Source organism: Ailuropoda melanoleuca, chromosome 16 (assembly GCF_002007445.2).
Source record: "Ailuropoda melanoleuca isolate Jingjing chromosome 16, ASM200744v2, whole genome shotgun sequence".
Classification (NCBI taxonomy): domain Eukaryota; kingdom Metazoa; phylum Chordata; class Mammalia; order Carnivora; family Ursidae; genus Ailuropoda; species Ailuropoda melanoleuca.
The window spans coordinates 45,831,234-45,857,128 of record NC_048233.1 but is presented as its reverse complement, the minus strand read 5'-3'; the positions used below and the strand labels follow the sequence as shown (position 1 = coordinate 45,857,128).

Genomic DNA, 25,895 nt, shown 5'->3' with positions numbered 1-25,895 from the left:
CTCATGGATGCTGGATGGGGAGACCATCATACACCCCAGGGAAGCAGCCAGCTTTGAGAATTCAGGGTGTCTACAGATCGTCAGTGAAAACATTTGTCTTGATGAAATTTCATTTTTCTATAATTCTCTTTTTCATCCTTAGAAGGAAATTTCAGCTCTCAGAACTGAAACTTACTCCATATTATATCATCTCTATTTCTACGAGATAACTTCCAGATTGGCTGTCAACCACTCTGAACAGAGGGTCTGGGCCATTTGGGGGGGGGGTGGAACCCCACCATTAGGCAGCCAGGACTTTCTGGAAAGGTTAGGGCAGAGGGGCATGGTGGAGATCACCGGTAGCTCTTGCCCAGAGACTGTCTAACTCATTCTATTCAAGGACTCACAAATACCCCTTGAGCTCCCATTTTATTAATTTATATAATAAATGCCAGCACATCCTGCATGCTATGTGGCAGATATTACACTGATTACTTCACATGTATCAAATCATTTATTCCTCCAATTACACTTACATTATGGATATAAGGCAATCAAATCTTAGACTTAAATAACTTGCCCAAGATGGCACAATCGGTCATTGGTAGAGCCAAGAGTTTAGCTCAGGTAGTCTGAATCCAGCATCCACGTTTTCAGCTGGTCTACACGGCCTTTCCTATGCCAAATACTGCACGGGCACATCAAGGACCCCCGCCTTATAGAAATATCAAGGTTTCCTCCTAAATTAAGACCATTTAATTTCAAGGGGGCATGCCTCGACAGCATCACACCATCTTAACACTTCCGAACAGCAGAGCTGCCAAACCCTTCGTGCTTTATCAAGAGTTAGCAAACCAGAACCTGGAGGAGGAAAGAAAGTCGCTATTGCCTTTTATTAGAAGATGTTGACATAGAAAAGATGATTTGTTCACAAACGCTCAGCCAGTCTTATGATGTGCCAGGCACAGTCGTTATATCCTCAGTGGTGGCAATGACAGCACAGAGAGGCACAGAGAGAGGCTTGGGGTGAGAAAGGAAAAGACAAAGGACAGAGAAAGGGAGAGGTTGGGCAGAACCCAGGACGAGTGCCTGCCTCATTCTCCCAGGTCCAGGCCTGGCTTTGGGAGGTGAGGTGGTGGGGAGGGCCAAAGCAAAGGGAAGGGGTGGAGTGTTCACTTCCTGTCTCCGGTTTCCTGCGCAAAGGTTCATTCGAGCTGACATGGGCTCTGTGCCGAGGGGCTGGGGACACACCTGTATGGGACAGAAGGGATAAAGAAACCAGAGCGGGGAAAACCCTCGTTCCTTCAGGATGTGCCCTTGGGAAGTAGAAAAGAAATAACTTTTGGCCAGCTTCCCTTCCTGTAAGAGTGGTCAGAAGCCAGGTGAAGCAGGCAAGCTTTGCCACGCTGCAAACTTGAGTGCTGACAGGCTCTGTTCTGGGCCAGCAGGAGGACAAGGAGCTACTTGCAAGGTCTGCCCTAGATCTCATGGTCTTGCTCTTTGATGTGTTTGGGCCATTCCATTCCCTTATTCTCCCTAAGTGTTGAAATGGCTTTTAGAATGGCTGATGAATGTCTGTATTCATTTGAATACAGACTTAAGTCAAGGTTACTGAAAGGGATGAGAGGGACAGGAAAGAAATCCCGGGAATCAATGTNTGCAAGGTCTGCCCTAGATCTCATGGTCTTGCTCTTTGATGTGTTTGGGCCATTCCATTCTCTTATTCTCCCTAAGTGTTGAAATGGCTTTTAGAATGGCTGATGAATGTCTGTATTCATTTGAATACAGACTTAAGTCAAGGTTACTGAAAGGGATGAGAGGGACAGGAAAGAAATCCCGGGAGTCAACGTAACACACCAAATTCATTTGTGTTGACTACTGAACTAATCAGGGATGCCCACAGTTAGAAATGAGAAACGCAGACATATTCTCTTTCATTCGCATTCCCTCCCTCTCCCCCACCCCACACACTCTCATGCCATGTCCCAGCCCCTCCTGACTTGCTCGAAGCTGGGCCGTGGGGAGCTGGAACCCCTGAGTGACTTGAGATGACGCCAAAGTTCCTACTGCCAGATATGGAAAAGTGCAGTCTAAGTAAATAAATTTGGTTCTCTCCCTTTCTCCTCAGATCCTCCCTGCTCCAAAAAATAAACACTGTTAGCACAGTGAACTGCTTCTCTGTTCTCCTGGGAAGCATTTTAGGTCCAACCATTCATCCCTCAGTCCCAGCGAAAATGCTCCAGCCCCAGTGGATCACGAAAACAAGGGTAAGGTTTGGTTGTGGGATGTGTCTTCATGTATGGAACACACAGACACATTTAAAGACGTGTAACAAGGTTTGCATTTTTAAAAATCTATGTGTATGGGAGTAGTTGAAATTGTTTTCCAGAAACACGTTCATGAAGCAAAGAGAACGGCCATCTCCCTCGCCAGCACGCAGCGAGTCCCTTCCACAGCACGGGCCCTCGGAGTATCCACGTCTAGATGCAACTGCATGGTTCATTTCATATTTCTGATTAGAATAAACATAACATTTTCCATGCAATCTGCCTCTAGTGCTTCTTAAATGAAGCTGTGTATCCCCCAGGGAAATATGCATCTGCTTGTTGTAATTTTTTCGATGGTTTGCTTGTTGGACCACATATTAAACTCACTTTAAGAGATGCAGTCACCAAATGATTTTAAGTAAATATGTCTGTTTTTTTTTCCCTGCCAGTTGGAGTCTCTGAGAAAGGCAAGCTTCTAAAAGTTAAAAAAAAAAAAAAAGAAGCTAATTCTTGGGGCGTTCCAGGTAAAAAGCGGTTGCTGTCAGATGCAATGAAACGCAATCCTCCTGAGGAAACCACTGCAGCTGGGGTCCACACTGGGTCTGAAATCTGGACGGTAAACGGGTCCCACAAGCCAAGGCCCTCTTTGGTCTGCCACCTGTTGTTACCTTTGACCGCAAGGAAGGCTGGGGATGGAAATCTTCATCTGCAGAGGACGAGCTGGTGCAAGAGGCCGAAGAGGTGGCCGCTGTCACCTGTGCTCGGACAGGTACGTGTTTCGGATCTGAAACGGGAACAGGAGAACTCACTGAAATCCCAGTGCCTCTTCCTGCTTCATGACCCAAAACTGCTTCTCCCTCCTCCCTTCTTACCATCATTCCATTCCTCCCTGCCCTTCCCTCGCTGCACCTGCCGTGAGCAGGAGGAGGCAGTACCTAAGGGCAACTGAAAATTTGGCCATCCACGTTAATTACATTTCTGGGTCCCTGCCAAAAGCTTTGCAGCTCTCCTTTCATATTAAAAAAAAAAAAGAAGGTATTATGCAGAAATCAATTAATTCCTTAAACACCATTTATATGGTGTGTTGCTTAGAATGCATTCAGAGATGAAATCTATTATTAAAATGCTTGTCTGAAGTTAGCTGAGTTACCTAAATGCTCGTGTAAGGGTTCGTTTTGCAGAGTAATTGAATGCAAAAAAGTCAGAGCCAGCTCTTAAACAAATCGCCCTTCTGTGGCTCACAGCATCTGGCACCCATTTTTACTACATGACATCTGCTCAGTGTAAAAGAGCTGGCGTCAGAATGTCTGGTCATAGAAAAAAAAATCCCAAATGTAATCAGAAGCAAAAGGACTCTAAGCCTAAGGTTTTATCACATAGTCTCATGCAACATAAATATTTCATTAATTATGGCTAAACAAATGCCACTTTTATTTTCCCAACTTGCAGATATTATCACATCATCGAAGTGATGATTCAAATGCCAGGAAAGGCAGTTGAAGATAGGGAGGGCTCAACAATGCAGGGCCCAGGGGAGAGCTGAAGTCCAGGAGATACGCCAACCTCTGAACAAGAGGTAGACGGTTGGAGGCAGCAAAGGGCCCGTGTTCACTAGAATCTCTTTGTGGTCTGGCTGGGGACCGTGTGTGGTAGAGTCCTCCAGGTGCCACAGGAGGCTTTTATTCTTCTCAGCGAGAACATCTGCCCCTGCACGTCACCCTGATGCAGAGTTAATGAGTCATGTCTGGATTAACCCACGCCGGACGCTGGCTATCACGATCTGGGGGACGCCATGAGAGGAAATGTACGAATCTTTACTCTGCCGTGGCAGCTTATATCCGAATAGAAATATGGTCAGGCAGGGAGGGGGAAGGAGAAGCAATTCCAAGTGACTCACATTCTCTCCAGCCTGCCTTTTCCTCCCCGTAATTTTCAACTGTTTACCCCAGTGGGAGAGGCCAAGTTTTAAAAAATAAGGGTAATTTTAACCTCGGGAGCACATTTACATATGCTGTTATTCAAAGCAAAATAATGCAAAACATCTATATAATAGCACAGCCTCCCTGGGGAAGGAGTTAACTGTTTCCCACTACAATTTGCCAGATGGGAAAGCTCAGGTGAAGAGAGCATCAGAGGGCAGCCTAGTAATGGAAGGAGGCACCGTTGGTGGTGAGCTCAGACTGTCCTCCGGCTCCAGCTACTAGGTTACCACGGGGTAATGTAGTTACGGAGTGTTCACTTCTTAGTGTGTGAGCTTGAGGAATTAACTTTACCTCCCTGAGTTTCTGGAGCTCATAACTTCTAACTTGCAGCACTGTAGTGGAAGAGTAAAGGTAATCGATGGAAAGAGCCTGACACAGTGCCTGGTTCATTGGAGGTGCCTAAATAAATCTCGTTGTCACCACCATCAGTAGCAGCAGCAACTGCCTCATCGTTATCATTGATCCAAGTCAACAATACTGCAATATTAACAACGCTGCCTAATTAACCTTCATTGTACAGGAGAAGTATGTAACCTAAAGTAGTAATTTTCAAAAATGAATATAATAGTTCCACTGAATCTTATTTTGAAATCGAGAAAAAATATTTCCAAATATAATGCATTTCTTAAACTTCTGGCAAACGTTATATATAGTTACCTCTGAATCTCTTCCCCGTTACTCTCTTCTACCACAGAACCACTGATTCTAGAAGTTTATTTTTCAATTGCAAAGTTAAAAAAAAAAACTTGGCAGCATTGCTCCACTCTGGCTAAAATGGAGTGACTGATTCTGGGATTGATCTCCCACCGCAAAGCATTAGAAGTCAGGACAAAATATACGAAGCAGCTATTTCCAGACATTGGACAACACGCAGTGCAGAAGTGTGATAACGGTAAGAAAAGAAGCAAATGAAGCCCTACAATCACACTAGCTTCCTCCCTAGAGGCACTTTCCAGGCCACAGTGCAGGTAGGGAGAACCTAAACAATCTAGCAGGTTCGTTGAATTGAAAAGACAGAGATCAGAGTTTGAGTGAGTGGAGGCAGCTGGGATGTGTCGGGGGTGGGGTGGGTAGAGGAGAGAGCGATGCAGAAAAAGCACGTCAGGAATAAGCACAGAAGTCCCCTTGAGTCTATTGCTTAATAGTAAACTTTGGATGCGTAGAGAGAAACTGCATGAGGCTGGGCCAGTGACTGTTGGGAAGTGACAGGCTAAGTAACCTCTAAAACTTTTTACAGGATTGGGAAATGCTCAAGTTCCACCCAGCGAGGGTAGAACAAACTTTGGGGGGCATTAGAATAGAGGCCACAGAAGAGTCATACTTTGGTAATAGGGATAAATTAGCCTTAGGGTAAAGGTTATTATAAACTGCCCCAAATAAGCTTAAAAACAACCTTGAGAGAAACAAATTGATCTTCAAATTACACCACTGTCTGCCAAACATTTTTACTGTTTATATAACATTCTTTAAATGAAGAAACAAAGGCTAGACACACTACAATGTAATAGTCACCAAACCTAGCAGCCAGAAAACAATTACTAGGTATGCAAAAGAGCAGGACAATGAGCTCATCACCAAGAGAAAACTCAGTTAATAAAAGCAGACTCAGAGATAATGGAATTAGCAAAGGATTTAAAAATCACTATTATAAGTCTGTTCAAGAATTTAAAAAGACAGCATGAACAGAATGAGAACTAAAAGGAACCTATAAATATGGAAAATACAAAACCTGAAATGAAAATTTCACTGGATCAGCTTAATAGTAGATTAAACATTACAGAGGAAACTTGTCTGTGAAAATAATAATAGCAATAGAGATTATCCAAAGTGAAACACGGAGGGAAAAAAGACTGAAAAACTGAACAGAACTTCAGTGATCTGTGGGATAATAAGAGGTGGTCTAAAACACACGATTGGAGTGCCAGAAGGAGACAGCGGGAGATAGAGAAAGTCACTGACATAATACTGTTGAAAATCACACAAATTTAATGAAAATTGTAAATGCACAGTTCCAAGAAACTCAATAAACCACAAGCAGGGTAAACATAAAGAAAATCATAGCAAGGCTCATGATAATAAATTTGCTGAAAACCAGAGATAGAGATAAAATCTTAAAAGCAGACAAGGAAAAATGATATATTACATATAGAGAAACAAAGATAAGAATGTCCATGGACATCTCATCAGAACCTAAATAAGCCAAGAGATAATGAAACATCATTAAAATGCTGAAAGAAAAGTCTGTCAGTTTATAATTCTATATCCAGTGAAATGATCCATTCAAAATGAAGAAAAAAATAAAGGCTTTAGGATAATCTGTTGTTAGCAGACATACATAAGAAAAATGTCAAAAGAAGTCCCGTAGCAGAACGGATATAACACATGGAATGAAAAGCTCCGCCAATAGTAAATATAAAATAATTACCTTTTTGGTTTTTAACTTCTTTAAAAGATAATCAACTATTTGCAGGATAGTGTAAAATAATAAGAAATATATAATTTGGTCTCTGTCCCCTGTTCCCACCAATATTTGGTCTTTGACTCCAGTTCCTGACACAGAGCTCCTGAAATGCTTGTCATTCTGAGTGACGAGTTCCCAAGTCCCTTGAAACTTCCTGTGATAGGAGCACCTTCTGTTCTAATAAAGTGACTCTTGGTGAGGTCCTCAAAGATGGCTGGTCATTAGAGAGACCAAGCCATGACTACACCTTGGAACTTTCAGTCCTACCTCTGATTCTCCGGGGATAGGGAAGGCACTGGAAAATAAATTAATAATCAATCATAACTATGTGACAAAGCTTCTCTAAAAATCTCTAGAGTACTAGGTTCAGAAAGCTCCTGGGTTGGTGACCCTTCTGCACACTGGGAGGGTGGTACACGGGGACAGAAGCTCCTGGGCTTGAGGCTCTTCCAGACTGTGCCCTATGCATCTCTTGATCAGGTTGTTCATCTGCTTCTTTTATTTTATCCTTCATAATATAAAATAAGTAATATAATGTAGTGTTTCCCTGAGTTCTGTGTCATTCTAGAAAATTACTGAACCCAAGAAGTTCACTTCTATTCACTATAAAAAATTAATTAGAGTTGGATTATAGATCTAATCCTGAAATAAAAACTGTAAAAAGTCCTGGGAGAAAACACAGGAGACATTCTTAGTGACTTTGGGTTTAGCAAAGATTTCTTAAATATAACTCAAATTATAAAAGAGAAAAATTAATAAATTTGACTTCATGAAACCAAAAACTCCTATTCTTTGGAAGATGTCATGATGAAAATAAAAAGGTGATCCATAACTAGGAGAAAATACTTGTGAATAAATATCTGATAAAGGATTTATAGCTAGAATTTTAGGAAATCTGGCTAAATAGAGGACTAAGAACATTGTATATTCTTAGATCAAAAGACTCATTATTCTAAAGCTATCAAATGTCTGTAAATTAATCAATTAAAGACTATCATTTATAACGGCACCAAAAAATGAATACCAGGGAATATATCTAATGAAAACGTGCAAGATCACCACAACCACAAAACATGGACAGAAACTGAAGAAGGCTTAGAGAGGTGTCATGTCCACGGACTTGAAGACTCAATATTGCACAGGTATTAATTCTCTCTAAATTTATCTATAGATTCGATGTAATCCCAGTCAAATGTTCAGAAAATAGTTTTGTGGAAATCGACTTACTGATTCTGGAAGTCACACGGAAATACAAAAGGCTAAGAATAATCAAGACAGTCTTGAAGAAGAACAAAGTGGAGGGCCCATTACAGGCTGTGAAGATTTATTATAAAACCACTTGATGAAAACAATGTGACTCTGGCACAAGGACAAACCAATCAGTGGAACAGGATAGAAGGTCCAAAAACAGACCTGCCTAATTTATGACAAAGTATTACAGCAATGACGGGGGGTGAGAGGGTGGGTGAAGACAGCCTTTTTAATGAATGCTGCTGAATCAAGTGGATAACATAAAAAATTAAATACATCTTTACCTCACAGGATACACAAAAATCTATCCTAGTTTGGTAGTAGACTAAACTGTGAAAGGTAAAATAATAAAATTTCCATAACTGTTGTCCAATAGAAATATAATATGAGCCATACATGTAACTTAAAATTTTCTAGTAGCCACATTAAAAAGTGTAAAAAGAAACAGATGCAATTAGTCTTAAACATATATTTTATCTAGCCCCAAATTTCAAAAATATTGTCATTTCAACATGTGGTCATATACAAATTATTGAGATATTTTACATTATTTCATTCATACTAAATCTTCAGAATCTGGTACATGTTTTATACATCCCTGTTTAGGTGATACATTTTTAATGGTTAAAGTAAAATGTAATTCAAAAAGCAAAAGGTTTGTGTTTAATAGAAGAATATTTTCCATTGATTGAATATTTAAATTGAAAATTTTTTAACATTAAATTAAAAATTCAGTTCCTCACTCACACTAGCCACATTTCAAGTGTGAAATCATGGCTGCCCTATTGAAAGGCACAGTTCTAAAAAGTAACACAAGGGGCGCCTGGGTGGCACAGCGGTTAAGCGTTTGCCTTCGGCTCAGGGCGTGATCCCGGCGTTATGGGATCGAGCCCCACATCAGGCTCTTCTGCTATGAGCCTGCTTCTTCCTCTCCCACTCCCCCTGCTTGTGTTCCCTCTCTCGCTGGCTGTCTCTATCTCTGTCAAATAAATAAAAATAAAATCTTTAAAAAAATAAAAAATAAAAAAAAAAATAAAAAGTAACACAGAACATCTTTATGACTTCAGAGTAGGGAAAGGTCTCATTACCAGGGTGCAAGGCCAGCAATAAAGGAAAATATTGATAAATATGACTGCATTAAAATAAGTATAGTGTTTATTTATAAAAGCTTATTATTAATATTTCACCTTTAAAGAATGAAAAAGTGAGTCTGAGAGTGGGAGAAGATATTTATAATATGTATATCTGACAGAGAGGACTTATACCCAGAATCTACAGACTACAAATCAATAAGGAAAGGGCTGTCTACAAATGGAAGTGTGGGCAAAACGACTTGACTAGAGACTTCACAAGAGAATATCTAAATAAGCATGTGAAAAGTCGTGCCACATGATTAGCGGGTAAATGCAGATTAAAAACAATAATGAGATACCTCCATAAAAATGGTGACATCCAAGCACAAAACAAAACAAAACTGAGACTGTCAAGTGTTGCAAAGATGGAGGTCAAGGGGAGCGCTCATTTCCTGCCCGAGTGTGTATACACTGGTACAACCACTTTTGAAAACCGTGGGACAGTGTCTATTTAAGCAAACCATGTTCATGCCTACCCCATGACCTATCAAGTCTGCTTCCACGCATATACTGACAAAGATTCTGTCTTTGAACAAATTCTAGGCAAGCTCCTCCGAGCCTTCTTGGCTAGGACTCAACCTTGGCCTGTAAAAACTACAGACTCGCCACTTAAACTATTTAGCCCACCCACTTCTTCCTACATGGAACGAAGTAGGAAGAAAAAGTACCTGCCTGAGAAAACTCAAAAGCTGACAAAGGAATTTAGTGTTTGTTCTAGGCTACTCGCGCTGATAGGTCCCTGACTACCCTTTCTTAGACCAGTTACTAGAAAGGGCTTTAAATGAGAATCCTTCCTCCATCCCTTTGAGATGTATAGCTATCTTCTACCACTCAAGAACGTCTTTCCCAAGGACCTGAAAGCCAGTCCTTTGAAATGTGATCATCAAGAAGGCTAGGACCTCTGTCTCCCAGTCTCTATGGGAAGACGGAATCCTGACTTCAAGAACTGCCGGCTAACACACGTAACTGGCCTAATCAGCGTTTATATGGACTGAGCCTTTGTAACTTCTCACTTCCTTGACGCTGCTGAGCCTCTGGTCAGCCCCTCCCTATTCCCTCAGTCTCCCTGTAAAGCACCCAGCCACCTCTATAAAAATCAGAGGTGAGTTCAGTTCCTATTGGACTCTCTCTTCTGGTGCAATAGTATATGATTAATTAAAATCCGTCCTTAACACTCTTCATAGCAACTGGCTTTATATTTGGCAACAGCCAACAGAAACGATGGGTCGAAGAAGGCTCAAAGCAGCCTTATTCACCATAAAAGCAACTGAAAACACCTAAGTGCCCAGCATCAGAATGGACATGGAGATTGTGGCATATTCACGCAAGGGAACAAGAGGTAGCAAGGAGAAGAGTGAACCACTGCTGCACAGAATAATATGGGTCCCCCACCCACACCCCAATAATGTTTCACGGAAGAAGCCAGGCACAATATAGACTTGCATTTTCTGTTGTTGTGGAAGCAATAAAGTCAGATTCGGCACCTACGAGATGCATTTATCATCTCACAGTGTATAGATCGGAAGCACAGGCAGGCATGGCTCAACGGGGTCCACTGCTCAGGGTCTGACAAAGCTGCAGTTGAGGTGTCTGCCATACTGGGGTCTCAGCTGCCACTCAGAGCTCTCTTCCAGCTCATCCAGGTTGTTGGCAGAATTCCGTTCCTGGTGGGTGTAGGAGATGGGGCCCGTTTTCTTGCTGGCTGCCAGCTGGAGGTCCGTCTTAGCTCCCAGAGGCCTCCTGGCCATAGGGCCTCTCATAGAGTGTCAGTTTACTTCTTGCTGGCCAGCAGGATCTTACCTTTCTCACCCTGCGAGTTTCAGGAAGGGCCCCATCCTTATTAAGGGCTCCTCCGATTAGGTTAGGCTGACCCAGGATAATCTCCCTTTTGATTAACTCAAAGTTAATTGGTTTAGAACTTAATTACGTTTGCAAAATCCGGTAACCTAATCATGGGAGTGAGATCCATCCTCTTCGCATTCCCACCAGAATCAAGGGGACGAGATTCTACAGGGCAGAAAACATGGGACCCTCTGAGAATTCTGCCTACCATACTACTGAAAGAGTCAATGTTTATAAAGTCAAAAACCTGTAGAAGTAACCCAAGAAGTAACCCCTCTGCAGAAGTCAGAGGGTAAGCACTTTCGTGGGGTGTCACATAGATGTGGGAAGAGGCCTGGCGGAAGCCGCTAAGGGCTGATTTTCTATACCTTGATCTCAGAGCCGTTGTACAAATATGCACTTTACAAAAATTCATCAGTTGTGTACTTAATATTTGTGTACTTTACTGCATCTGTTTTATACTGCAATAAAGATTTGATGCAAAAATAAAAAAACGTTCTCAGGGTGCCTTGTTTAATTCTATACAAGAATGATAATCTGCGTTAAAATTGTTTGTATAAAATTGGCACTGGTAAGTGCTTGAAATCAGTTTACGCCCCTAAGTAATTTAAAGACCCTGAGAAGTTTATATATATTATTAATTGACCCAGAAAGTTTTGTCATAAAAACAAGAAAAATTAAATTTCAGTCGATTCATTCAAGTGATCATAAATTTGAGGTATTTCCATTCACACACGTTTTGAGTTTCTCATTTTCAATTAGAATACTGTTTTTTCTCTCCATTGCATGGGAGTGTACCCCCAAGTTAAATGTGGAGAGAGCAATGTCAATGTGTGTATGTGTGTGTGTCTGTGTGCGTTTATGATTGGTTGGTGGGCTGGGCAGGGGCACAGAAATAAAAGGAAACTGATGGGCCTAATCTGATAGGGTAGGTAAAAATCTTTACATTCTTAGAATACCGATCTAAGAACACCTGAGAGAAACACAAAACTCTTCCATGAGATGGGCCCAGCACACTATTTCCCTAGCTGGTCAGCCTGAACCTAATCCTTTCTCAACCTTCTCATTCTGTTCCAAGGAAGTCATACCATCCCCTAGTAAATATAAATGAAACAGTTCTCCATGATAAGTAAATCAGAAAAACACATTCACCCCGCTTATTGTAATCAGCATACATGGAAGTCATATAAATATGAAATAAGTGAACTAAAGGCCAATCTTACTAATGAATTTGATGCAAAAATCTTAAAAAATATATTAGCAAACAGGGGGCGCCTGGGTGGCTCTGTCAGTTAAGTTTCTGACTCTTGGTTTCGGCTCAGGTCATGATCTCAGGGTCCTGGGATTTAGCCCTACATTGGCTCTGTGCTCAGTTCGGAGTCTTGCTTGTCCCTCTCCCTCCTCCTCTGCCCCCTCCCCTGTGTGTGCTCTCTCTCACAAATAAAAAAAATCTTAAAAAATATATTAGCAAACAGAACAGAAAAGAATATTAAAATAGTAAGACATCATGACCAAATGGTATTCATTTCAGCAATATAAGGATGGTTCAATATCAGTGAATTTATTATGTAATTCATGGTATTAGTCAAACTATGGAGAAAAAAATCATACAATCATCTTGAAGGGCACTGAAGTGACATTTGATAAAATTCAACATCCATTCATGATTTAAAATACTTTCAATAAAACAGGATTAGATGGCAATTTCCTTAGAGTGTTTAAATTTATCCTGGTCAACCCATAAGCCAGCCAGCATCATGCTTAACTGGGAAAACATTCTCATTAATGAGACGCATTTTCATTAAGGTTAGGAATGTCATAAGGAAACCACATCAGTCCTTTTATTTGATATTGTTCTGGAGATTCTAGAAACCAAAGAAACTAAGGTAACAAAATAAATTAGAGGTATACATCTTTTAAACAAGAGGTAAAATTACCATTTAAAAAAAAACGTTATTTATTTATTTGAGATAGAGAATGAGTGAGAGAGAGCACAAGCGGGGGGAAGGGCAGAGAGAGAGGGAGAAGCAGACTCCCTGCTGAGCAGGGAGCCCGATGTGGGACTTGATCCGAGGACCCTGGGATCATGACCTGAGCTGATGGCAGAAGCTTGACCGACTGAGCCACCCAAGAGCCCTAAAATTATCATTACTTACAGACATTATGATTGCATATTTGGGGAGGACCCGGGAGAAGCCATTGGAAAGAGTTTATAAGCAAGGAGAATCCAGGAAAATGGATGGGAGCAGAAGTACTATGCAGAAATCAGATTTCAGGTACACAAACAATAGCAGGGAGATGGATCAAAGGATTTTATTTACAATAGCAATAAAAACTAATACATTGCAATAAACTTAATAAATATGCAAGACCTGTAAGATGTGAAGTTAAAAATATTCTGGAGGAGGGTCACAAAAGAGAGCAAATGGAAAGGCAATTCGTATTATATGGTTGTGAACTCTCGCCAAGTTTGTTTATAAATTTAATCCCATAAAACTAGTCACAGGATTTTTGGGGTACATAGACAAGCTGGTGCTAAATTCATATAGAATTACAAAGCAGGAAGAACCAGGAAATTTTTGAAAGAGAGGATCAATCATGGAAAACTCTTCCTACCTGACGATACATACATAAATTTAAAAAGGCATAAATATATAAAATAAAATAATTAAAACAGTGTGGTACTGATACATAACAGACAACTCAACAGAATATAATGGACAGTATCGAATTCAGTCCAAGTACAGGAATTTGATACATGACAAAGATGTCATCTCACATAAGAGAGGGGAAGATGGGTTAGTCACTAAATTATTTTAAAATAACCAGGGAGACAGCTTAAATCAAAAACAAAAACAGGGTTGGGTCCATACCTCACATTTGATATTAGGATAGTTTCCTGATATAAATATTTAAATGTAAAAAAGTTTAAAACAAATGAAAAAGACGAAGTGAAACTATAAGAAAATTCTTCTTTAAACTTGGAGGAAGCTCTCTTTGAACTATTACATGAAGTCTAAGAGCCGTAAAAGGAAAACTGCTTATACCTACCCCATATAAATACAGATTTTATATGACAAAACCCACCATACACAAAGTTAAGCACAAACAAGAAGCTGGATAAAAATATTTGTCATTCCTATCCCAAATCGGGGCTAAATTTCCCTTTTAACAGAATCCCTTCATATCATTAAGAAAAACACCAACAATCCAACGGAACACCGGGCAAAAGACAGAAGTAAGAGCTGACAGAAAAGGAAATACAAATGACTTTTTAACATATGAGAAGATAATCACCTATCAGATTCGCAATGATTAAGAAAAACGTTGGGTAGCACGCTGGTTGGTGGAACCGGGGAACCACTGCCCTCGTGTTTCGCTGAACCAGCAGCCATCAAAATCCCTGACTCACAGATCCTTTGTTCCAGCATTTCCACGTGTGACAAATGGCCTACGTTCCCGTTCATTACTGCAGCACGGCGTGCAACAGCAGACCAGAAAGAACCTTGCACCCTAGGGCCTGGCTACCTACAGCTACACCCACACAAGGCAATACGGTGCGGCTGTAAAACAGAAAGTGCTTTACGGGCTAATATGCAGTGCTCTCCAAGGTAAAATTAAAAGTATAATAAAACATGTAAAATGTAAAAAAGAGTATAATATGTAAATTTGCTCTTATATGCATGAACTGACCTGCAAGAATGCCTAAGAAATTGAGGATCCCATCTGTCCTCAGGGACATGACCTGAATGGCTCAGGGGCAGGGAGATAGGACGATATATTTTGTGCATTTTGTACCCTTTTATTTTAAATCACGTGAATGTATTAGCTATCCAAAAATGTGCAAAACATTCAAGTTTACGATGGGGCATAAAGGATGTAGCTAAACTCCAGCCTGTTTGTGTTTATCTTGAGTTGACTAAACATAAAGTCTCCTGTTAATCCATGTAGCGTTCTGGTTAAGGCACCAAAGAAGGAAACGGATTTTTCACTTGAAAACTAAAGTTCTAAAATAAAAGGTAAATAAGAAAAAAGTTAACAAAATAAATAAAAACAAAGTTGCTCAGGGATAAGAGGGGCTCCTGGGTGGCTCCGTCAGTTAAGTGTCTGACTTTGGCTCAGGTCATGATCTCGCAGTCCTGCAATCGAGCCCCACATGGAGCGCTCAACGGGGAGTCTGCTTGAGATTTTCTCCCTCTGCTCCTCCCCCTGCTCGCGCTCTCTTGAATAAATAAATACAATCTTTAAAAAAAATAGGGATAGGAGAATCACAGTTTGTTTAAAGCCATCAAATAAATATCAACAACAACAAAACGAATCATGTGACTGTTTAACTAAACTGTCTCTAGGGATATATACCAAAACTTTGGTAAGGAGAAGAGGGGGCAGAGAATAGATGTTACTTTTTTTTTTTCAGATATTTCTGTATTGTTGGATTATTCCAATTCTTTAATATATTAATTAATTCAATAATTTAAAAAATTACAATCAGCTTTAAATACAAAAAAGTCTAAGTTTCCATTGGTAACAAAATACATAAGTGTGTTTAAACAGTAAATAAAAAAAATACAAGCTTAAAAGAGGCACCATTTTTTGACTAGTAGAACAGCAATGTTTGGAAAATGTGGTACTCAATACAGGTGACAGTATGGTGAAAAAAAATATTTCATACATTAGCAGTGAAATATAAACTGGTACCCTTCCCTCCATTTAATTCATATTTATAACATGCAGTTGTAAGATACAACACAGAGAACTCCCATGTATCCTTTAGCCATACTGTTAAAAAACAATTCGCTAGTGCAAATTAAGAATCTTAAAAATATTTGCATCTATAATCCAGTAACATCATTTCTTGGAACCTAACCTCAAACGAAAATAATTCAAAGGAAAGGAAAACCTATATGCATAAAAATGTTCATCCAATACCATATGTAAAATACAAATATATTCATATGTATAATTTATATATACTCATATATCTATAAGTTAACAAAACAGCTGTTTTCTAAAAAAAAATATTTACTTAGTGAAACATTTCCACTAGAAACAATAGTCTACTGCCATCAAATCACATTTATGTAAACGATGTGCTGTCGTAATAGCTATGATATATTGATTTTTAAAAATACAATTTTGGGGGTAAGCTTAGTAAAAGTTGCCACATATAAATAATGAGTGGGAAAGTAGTGAGGTTATGGTTGATTCTTTGTCTTTTTCAAAACTCTCTCTAACATCATTTCAAACTTAATTTTTTCTTGGTTTTTCAAATTCAAGTTTTCCTACTTTCATCAGAAATTAATTTGGAAAGAAGGAGAAAGTGAAAGATGGCTGTTGTTAGTCGGGTAAGAATGACTAACTGCCCAGCAGGAACTGCAGACTTTTGTTAGGAAAAAGCCACTTACTTGCGTCTTTGTCTGGAGAAGGAGGATGGACCCTCGGCCCCAGGCAGGTCCTACTGAAAGGCTGTACCAGCTTCTCCAGAGGCTGGGCACTGTCCACGGGCTTCCCTGCCCCCCTGGGGGTGCTAAAGAGGTCCTGAAGGTCCTTTCTTTGTTTGGATTCTTGGAGGGAACTCTCAAAAGATTTATCTTTGAGTGTGGGGGAGGGAAAGAGAGAGATTTTTTCCTTTGGAGCCCTAGAAGCATCTGGGAGGGTCTCTTGCAAACTCACTTTCTCAAGGAGTGTGGGGACATCTTCCATCTTGTGGCAGGGTGGGGACATGAGTGCAGGAAACACCTTGGATGGTCGGTTGGGCAAACTATGGGTGCGGAGGGCAAGATCAGGAGGGCTAGGGTACGAGGGCTGCGCAGCCCTGGCAGGTGGGGAGCCCAGGGAGAAGAAGGCTGAGGCCTTGCTCGCCATGTCTTTCCCCGGGGACTGCTGGTTGCCGTCTTTACTGGAGCTGGTTTTGCGAAGGCTGAACGAGCGAATGCAAGCATGCGGCTGTCTGGTGGGCGAGGTCTTTGATTCTTGCTTGGCAGAGGCCTTCCTCCCACCTTCCGAGTTGGGGAGGAGGGGCTCCAGGGACCTTCGGATGGCATTTGCTATGAGCCAAAGTGGGGACTTGGGTGGAGCCCGTTCAGCTGGGGTCCCCGGCTCCTCCTGAGCCCTGCCCTGGGTGGGCGGGGTCTCTTTTGCTGTCCGTGAGGGCAGCACGGGACTCACTGGTTTCGGCGCACGGCCTCCCCTACCATTGCCGGCTCTTCTCGGAGCAGGTTGTGCCACAGCTCCCAGGCTCACGCTCTCAGGGATGGAATCGTCCCAGTCCAGCAGCTTGGTCTTCTGCTCTGGAGTGAGGACTAACTTCTTCAAGCCCAGCTTCTTCCCCTTTGCCACCTCTGACCCATCCTCCTCTCCCCTTCTGGGTCGGGTGTTCTTCTCCCCTGGGTCCTCTCCAGCCCTGGGAGATAGTTCTTGGTCTGACAAGCACCTGTCCTGCCCTCCAGTGGGGTGTGGGCCTCTGAGGATGCTTCTGGTGTCCCCAAGAGGGGCCTCTGCTTCCTGACACCCATCAGAAGCCGTCTCTGCAGGGCTGGGCAGCTGGGGGCTGGCAAGATCACCTTCGCCGGGCCACACCATGCAGTACTCTGCCTGCTCCAGCACTTGGCCGTGAGGCAGATACAGGGGCATGTCCTTGGGTACCCCTTGGGCTCTGGCACGCCTCAGAAAGATTGGAGTGGAAGGGCTGGAGTGACCTCTTGAGACCTGTGAAGGCAGGTTGTCAGCTGTTACCTAGAGGGGATGGGCAAAATGAGTGGACGTTTAGGAATTCCCAGCATTTGTTTATATGGGGAGGCATATCTCAGCCATGGCCCCCCTCCCTTCCTTTCTTCAGATCTCAGACATACAAGTCTAAAAGAATTCTGTCTAGGATGATTTCAAAGGGCTGCTCTGCATTCTAAGTGGCTGTCTTGGGACCTGGCGGGATCTGCCTCGAGTCCCGGTATCAGCACTGATCAAAGGCTTTGCTGGGTGCTGGATTAGGTGGGTAGGAAGCCGGACTGGAAGGCAAAGGCATGGACAAGGTCCCAGGCCAGGCCAAGCAGAGCTGGCCTGCCCCTGTGAGTGGCCAGATGTGTATGAGAGGACAGATGCCCCATGGCTGGCTTGGCCATGGTCCCTACTAAGGGGGTACATTGTACCCATAAGTATGTTCTTCCAACAACCAAGAGGCCAAGGCTTCCTCCTTGGAGATTATTAAGTTAAGGAGAGACAGTTACTCTTCCAGGCTGGAGCTGTGGTTGCAGAAGGATGGCCTTCAGGACTTTTCAATGAGCTTTTGAAATCTGACTCATGCCTTGCACCACTGAGAAAGTAGTCATTTGTAGCATGCAAGAACTTGGCCCTTGGCAAAGGAAGAGCATAGGGAAATTCTATAAGTGGCTGTGCCCTGCCAAGACCTCTGGAGCCCAAGGGGCAGGTCAGAGGACAGGAGCTTACCAGAGCATGAATGTTTTTTGTCTTGTGCACTCTATTTCCCAGAGTCTAGACCAGGGTCCAGCAGGTAACAGAGGCTTGATAAACTCATATTGAAGGATAAAGTGCAAACCTGAGTATCTCAGTGATACCATTTTTTGTTCAAGGGGGATGTGCTTCCAAGAGTCTTAGCTGCTACTGAAGGCAGCCTCAGTCTGTGTCTGCCTTCTTCAGCTGTGAGCTCCTCAAGGTCATCTCCTAGGCCTTCAAGGGCAGAGCGTATATCCTAGCGTCTCTGCATACCACAGTCCTGTCCAGAGTCTGTGCCCCACAAAGTCTGCTGAGTGGGCTGTGCCCTGGGGCTGGCTGAGAAGGAACAGGATGGATGAGCTTTCATGAAAGGGACAAGTGAAGAAGGCCTGGGTGGACTTTTGACAGAGCATCTCATGGCCCTGGCTTTGCACCTGGGTGACCTAGGAGTGCTAAGAATCCAGAGTTCAGTATGGAAGTAGGTGGGCTATGGGCAGCTCACCTTCCTAACACCTGTGCGGGCCCCAAGGGGCATTTACCTGAGGTAGGGAGACGCCAACCAGAGCATTCCCCGGGACACTGGCTGAAGAAAAAGATGGCGAGGAAGATGAGGGAGCAGACAATGAGGAAGAAGAAAGAGGAGCAGGTTCCTTTGAAGGTGACATAGTTCTTTTGTTGTTCACTGGTGTCAAACCTACCAAGGAAAGAACACACTCCTCATTACAGAGCTATTATTACCTTATTTTATCATGAAAAGAGGAAGTTTTAAGAGAAACTCCAACTAGGGTGAGGAGTGGCAGCCTCCTGCAGGGGAGAGGAGGTCCAAGGAAGAAAAGTCTAGGAACCATTGCACTTCGCGCTCCCGTGAGGATGTTCCTGAGAGATGGAACAGGGAGTCTCCGGGCGTCTCTTAGAAATGGACGCCTACCTCTAAAGTTTCCCCTAAAGCCGTTGTGGTTGGGGTCTGGGCTGCATTAAGTCACTTAGTCAATAAACCACCTGAGGCCTCTTCCCACAAGACTCCGGACCATTAGCGGTGGGTGTGGGCAGGGCAGGCCGGCCCCGCTAATGAATCGGGCTCTTCCTTCTCACATGGGCGCCAAGGGGCTCTCAGACGAGATGGTTAGTTTGAGATTTTAAGAGAACACTAGGGAGGGAGGTTATAATGAGTATCAAATCATTTGAAGCATACGGAGTGGGCCTCGTGCCAAGCTCCTGTTGGTCAGGGGACAAACGAGATGCAGCTTGCGCGCTCAGAGCAACGCGAGAAAGGAGTGTGTGGCTGGGCCCTGAGGACGGCCTAATTCTGCTCTGAGGGAGCTGGAGTCCATTCGTCTCCTAACTGCTGAATTGTGACAGCTGTAGCCTGTGAGATCAACTCTCTCTCTCTCTCTCTCTCTCGTGTGTTCACACATGCATCCTCTAGTAACCTTAAATCTAAAATCTCAAAAGCTTTGCTTCTATAGCAGACCATCCCAATACTATGTCCTCAGAGGGACTCAGAAAATGCCATACTCTGTTTCAGAACTGTCCACTCAGTGTCTGACCCTTCAGCCCAGCCAGCTCTCCCGTGAACCCTCCCAGCAAGGAGGCTATCCCCCAGGACTTCCCAGGACCAACTCCTGTCAGACTCCCTGCCTGTGGCAGCTGGGCTGACCCATTCGAATTTCTCTTCAGGGCGTCCAGCCTTCAGATGTTGGCTCACTTCCTAACTCAAGACAATCCCCTGGCCTCAGTTTCCCCAAAGCTTCGGACGAGGTGCTCCTCCTCTGGAACCCATACAGGCCAGGCCAACCCCACCCCAAGAAGAGTTCCTTCCAGACCCATTTGCACAGGAGGACTACACAGGGGGGTTCTTCAGGATCCTGTCCTGCTTTCCTTGTACATGCAGGCAAGCGTGTCAGAGCATGTATCCCAGTCCTGGGCTCTGGAAAGATGGCCACCACACACATATGTTCTGCAGGCTTCCAAAGTGAAGCCCTCCAGAATGCTTCTGAGGGAGAAGATAACTCAGGGGAAGAGATCCGAGGGTGGCAGGAAGAAGCTGCTGGGAGAAGGCCCTGGGCTGCCAGGAGCCGATGTGGGGGAGGCAGCTGGCCGGCCTGTCACCCAAGCCCCCATTGCAGCCCACAATTAGATGGTTCGAGCCTAAAAAGGCAAACGCCGTGAGTCACTTGTTGCCTTGCTTCCTGTCCTTGGCTTGCCAAATTCCTGCCAAATTCCTCCTCCTCCTCTTCCTTGCCCCCTCATTCTTTTCCCTCTGCCGTCTCCTGAATCAAACTCCTCAGCATGTCTCAGAGTCCCCTCAGCTCAACAGACTGCTTCTTTGTTCCCCCTAGAAGCTCTCTGGAACCTTCTGAAACAGAGCCAGGGACACCTTGGGAACCAAATCTGACAGGAAAGCCTTGGGGTTCACAAGGTCATGACCCAGGGGGTGCTCCCTCTCTCCTTTCTTTAATCCCCGACCCCCCCACCCCCCACCAGTGAGGCCCCTCTGCACGCATGTTCTCCATGCACCGCGTGGGGGGGAAGGCCAGAGCCAAGCTGAGAGGTGACAGGAGATCTCACCTGCCTGAGGCGGCCGATATCTTTGGGTTCCCTCAGAGGATGGCAAAGGGGAACCTGGAACCCCACCTCCTTCACACCCACACCAGCTGCCTGACACTTTCCTCATGTGAAAAATGGGATGGCTAGTGTTGCTTCACAGGGAGGCTGAAGGAATAAAATGGGATAACAAGCGGTGGCCGGTGCAGAACGCAAAGCCACCGCTGCATGCTAGCTGAACACTAACTCTGATCCCTCTCTTCCTCCCACGCACACAGGTTGTGTCCAGTAAAGACACTGCTGAGCTGTCGACCTGCCCCCGAGGGGGCTGCATACCCCTACCCTCGCCAGGATTCCTCGAACTTGTAGGCCCAGGGATTCCTCATTCACCAACTCGGCTCCTTCTCTGCAGGTTCCTTCTTGTTTTCCTCGGATGCCTGGCACGGTCCGGCCAGGCGGCCTCAGTCCCGGGGGCTGCCAGCCCTGCCGGTCCCGTCATGCAAAGGGCTCGATGAGCAGAGCGGCCTGGGTTACAGCCCCCAAGCCTCCTTTGGCTCAGCAGCCTCTTCTCTGGGCCCTCTGGCGGTGACCTTTCCCCTTGATTCCAGAGGTCATGGTGGTGACTGCAGTCAGCGCGGGGAGGGTGAGAAGGGCACTCACACATCTCTCTCTGTCCTCCCACCTGGCGCTGGGGCCAGACCCGGTCTGGACGGGGCAGGGAACGGACCCAGGAGATGGTGCCCCCGGTTGTGCTCCTTACTACAGTAGGACGAGGGTTGCCCACTGGGGTTTCCTCTTGGGCACAAGGAAGATGACCAAAACGACGGCTGTGAGAATTTTTTACAGACTGGGGTCCCAGGGTGCAGCTTCGCAGAACTTGGAGCGCAGGCAATGCTCAAGCCTCCCACAGTCTCAGAGCGCCCTCTAGGGGCAGCTGCCTGCGCAGGCGGAACCCATGGCCTCCATTTGTTTCTGCGCCGGGTCTAGCCTGCTTGTTCTCGGTTCAGGCGTTCTGTTTGTTCACTCATTGACTCATTCATTCGGCAAACAACGACTGCACACCTTCTCTGGGCCAGGCCCATAGAAATGACCCCAACGCAAGGCCTGCCCTCAAACCAGCTTTTATATACACTTGAGAACCGACACCTGGGATCACTAAAGATGCGCCGAGGTCCTCGGGCCCATCCCAGAAACCATGCTGCTGGTTAGCAGTGGTCTGTGCCTCCGCCAGCATCCCCAACCTGCGAGGAGGGGCCCCCACCAGACACTGCTCGCACCCCACAGTGGGAACTTCTTGAGGGCAAGGCAGAGCCCCTTGCACTCCAGGCGCTCAGTGAAGTCAGCTGGAAGCACGGGGTGGAATCTGTACCCAAATGAGCCACCCCCCCAGCACCACCCCGTAGCAGCAGAATTCCTGTGATCTGAGGACGTACTGGAGGGGGGGAGGGGAAATGAAGTGACCCAGGCCTTCCGTAAACATTAATTCCCTTCTCTAGTCACTCTCAGGGTCTGGGACTGCAAGATGATTCCAGAGTCATTTCAGGGTGTCCCAGGTGGAGCGGCTTGCCAGTGTGCAGCTGTGGTCCAGCTCCGGAGGCACCCATTATCCCAGCCTAACCCAAGGAAGGGGGGGCCTCGAGTCTGAGGGCTGCTGGGAAAATGACTCATAGGCCAGGAGTCCACATTGACTCAGAAGGAAGGAGCCAACTAACTAGTGCTCTGTTCCAACTTCAACAATGGCTCTTTTTAGAAAGTGTTGTCTAACCCAAGGCTTTCCTGGGTCCACGTCTCCAAGAGCAAAGCCCAGAGAGAGTGTGGGGCGGGGGGAGATGGAAGGTGGACTTGGAGATGGATTAGAGGGCCAGGGAGGGGATGCCTGCCCTGTAAAGGAGGCAGCACAGAGAATGTGGCCAGCCCCAGCTGCTGTGACACTCTGAGCAGGGTTACTGCGCCCCCTAGTGGGAACTGGATGCCTTGGCGTTCGCCCCAGCCGCTAGTCCTCACTCACCCAGCCGTGTTCTCAGGGATGCTGGGATCAAAGCCTGCTCAGAAAAAGAAGCAGGTGTGTTTGTATGGATGGGTGTGTGAGTGGGTGTGGGTGTGGCTTCCTTCACTGCTTTGCCCACGATTGCATGAGGTCATTCAGCTGATGCCCCCAGTCCAATTCCCATGCACAGATTGAAAATACACAGAGGCTCTGGGTCTCAGTTTCCTCATCTGTGTTTCAAAAAGCTTGGTGCCTATGATTACTAACACCCCTTCCAGGAACAACTATAGAGCTCTAAGGCCCCATGATGCCAGACTGGGGATCTGAAGGAGAAGGAAAGGTCCCACATCCTTGGAAAATGCTTCCTCAAGTCAGCAGTGGAAACAGTCAAACTTCTATTTCTTTCCTTGCCCCTAACATCCAGGAGGCCAGGTCAGAGAGGACATGCTTGGAATGAGAACAGCTGCCCCTGAGAATTGAGCAGAAGACACTGCCCATGCCCCTCCCCACCCACTCCCAGAAAGCTCATGACTCACTCGACTGGAATTTTCTTCTCCAGCTCTGGTATTTGCTGGGAGTTGGAGACTGGAAGCTACTGGCCCGTTGCAGAGCTGTGGTGGAAAAAAGAAAGAGGCAGGGGAGATGTGGGGCAGGGGAAAGAGTCTGTTAAACTTACAGAATAACCATGGGGTTTTCTCCTATGGCACATTTTATAGATAATAATAATTGACCGAGCCCCTTCCTTTTCCGGACTGCATCTTCCCACCCCTATGACACGTACTTCCAACTTTTTATTTGCTCACTCATCGAATATGTATTGAGACCCTGCTATGGGACAGGTACTGCCATTATTCAGAAAATGCCTCAAATTATGAGCCACCGTTCTAAGTCGCCCATAATTAACGTACATCTGCACACGTGTATGTGCACACTTGTATACATGCATGTCCATATATGCACACACTTTGGTGCACACTTGTTTGCTCGTTCTTAGCAGAACAGCTCTTCAAAGCTGGTCTCACATCAATGTCCCATCTACGTAGTAGATAACCCGACCTGCTCTCATTGAACCTGCAAGCTGCAGAAAGTTCTACCTCCTCTCCCCCTCCCCCACAAAGCCCCCCAAACCCTTTGGGAGCCAGGATTCCATGGACTGTGTACTGAAGACCCTCCACCCCGCTGGGGCTTGAGAATTAGCCGAGCAAGATGAACATCACATGTAGAAGACGGTGGCCTTGGCCATTTAGGGTGTGAGCGTTGCCAATGTACCCCATTCCCACACTGGGCCCTCAAATTCGGCCTTAGGCTCCAGGTCCCTGTGGTGGTTCCTTCATACCCGAGACAGAATGGGGCACTGCATGCATGCCTGAATGCGCACACAGGTGGGAGTAGGGGGTGTGGACGCGAAGAACGCCCCAGGAGTGATGTGGGTGTGGGAAAATGGGGTAGGGAAGGTTTGAAGCCAAGGCCCAGCCCTCTCTCGGTAGGAAGGCCTGGATCCCACACCCTGCCAGTGCTCCGAACTGGGCGTCAGCTCTCATCAGCCAGGCTGTGGGGTGCAGGTGGCAACCACTTCTGGGGGCTTCACTTCCTTGGGACAAGATCCGCCAGCTCCTTAGATCCCTGACTCCCCTTCTTCCCTTACTGTCCCTGGAGACGATGTGAGCCTCTTCTGTCTGGTGGGTTCCCTGTCCCACAGGCTTGCTGTCATATCGAGTCCATGGGTTTGGGGGGAGCCTGTGTGGATGGGCGCAGGCTCCTCACCCCCCACTCCCCAGCTCAGGCCCGTTTTTCCCGCAGGTGCAGGGTGGGCTCTGCCCTGCTGGCCGGTGTGCAGCAGGGGCAGTCAGGCCTCCAAAGCAGCTGCCTCCTGCTGACCAACGCTAGCCCCTCCATCAGCTGCTGGAGAACCTTCCGAGAAATGTAGAACATTGCTTCAAGCTCTTATGGCTTCTCCTCAGCATTTTCACTTCGTGGAATGGAACTTATTAAAACTGGCTAAAACTCACAAGCAATTTTCCATTCTTGGCGTTTATAGGACACATGCATACATTTTTACCATAATAGGAACAACAGGGTGGGTAGCAATGACTTGATCCAGTCGTTTTGAGCAGCATAAAGCCAGCCTGGTTCCCCTTTTCAGCTTATATTTTATTTATATTTATTTTCAGGGAGCACTTTTGGCGATCTTACTGTATGACCTACTACAAAAGGAATAAGGGGTAAGTATTTTGCCATATGATGCTAATGATATCATTTTCTTTTTTACAAACGAGCGGTATGCCCCGTAGGTCACTGAACCATCCTGTTGTCAAATTATTGCCAGAAAAAAAAAAGGAGAAATACCAATTTTTCTAAACCCGAATAAGATGGGGCCATCTGCTCCCCCCCCCAGCTGTAATTGGTTTATGCCCCAAACCCAATGGACTCGATTCATTTAATTGTTTAGGTGTGCATTTTACAACAAACTTATCCGGACAGACCCTCTTGGAAGCCGCTCCTCTGTGATTCTCCAAAGTGTAGGACGTGGCCCCCTTGCATGGAAGCCGTCGGGGCGCTTCTGTAACACGCAGATACTTGGCTCCATGCTACACCCTCCGAATCGGAATCTCTACAGGTGGGAACCTATGTATCTGCCTTTTTAAAAATTTATTTATATATTTTTTAAACATTTTAAAAAAGATTTTATTTATTTGAGAGACAGACAGACAGAGAGACAGAGCACAGGCAGAGCGGCAGGCAGAGGGAGAAGCAGACTCCCCGCTGAGCAGGGACCCAACATGGGACTCGATCCCAGGACGCTGACATCATGACCTGAGCCAAAGGCAGACGCCCCACCGACTGAGCCACCCAGGTGCCCCTGGGTATCTGCCTTTTAAAGAAGATTTTAAAGAACCACTGAACTAGGTGTTTTGGGGGAGCAATACTGAGCTTTTTCTACTGAGCCTCGATAACACAGGGCTTAAATTCTATTTCAGGCCACCCTCTTGGGCATGCTCT

At 45.2% G+C, this 25,895-nt stretch overlaps 1 protein-coding gene across 8 annotated transcripts in view; it reads right to left on the bottom strand.

Moving 5' to 3' along the window:
• Positions 1-2,712: 2,712 nt before the first annotated feature.
• MICAL2 (microtubule associated monooxygenase, calponin and LIM domain containing 2) overlaps positions 2,713-25,895 on the bottom strand; it is a 177,956-nt gene continuing 154,773 nt past the window's right edge. For all 8 annotated transcript variants that reach the window (XM_034645367.1, XM_034645368.1, XM_034645369.1 and 5 more), the window contains 4 exons: positions 23,432-23,506; positions 18,904-19,058; positions 16,321-17,650; positions 2,713-3,030 (listed from right to left, as the gene is read on the bottom strand). In XM_034645367.1, the coding sequence (XP_034501258.1) occupies positions 2,750-3,030; positions 16,321-17,650; positions 18,904-19,058; positions 23,432-23,506 (1,841 nt within the window). In that variant the 3' untranslated portion in view covers positions 2,713-2,749. The remainder of the gene's footprint in view (positions 3,031-16,320; positions 17,651-18,903; positions 19,059-23,431; positions 23,507-25,895) is intronic.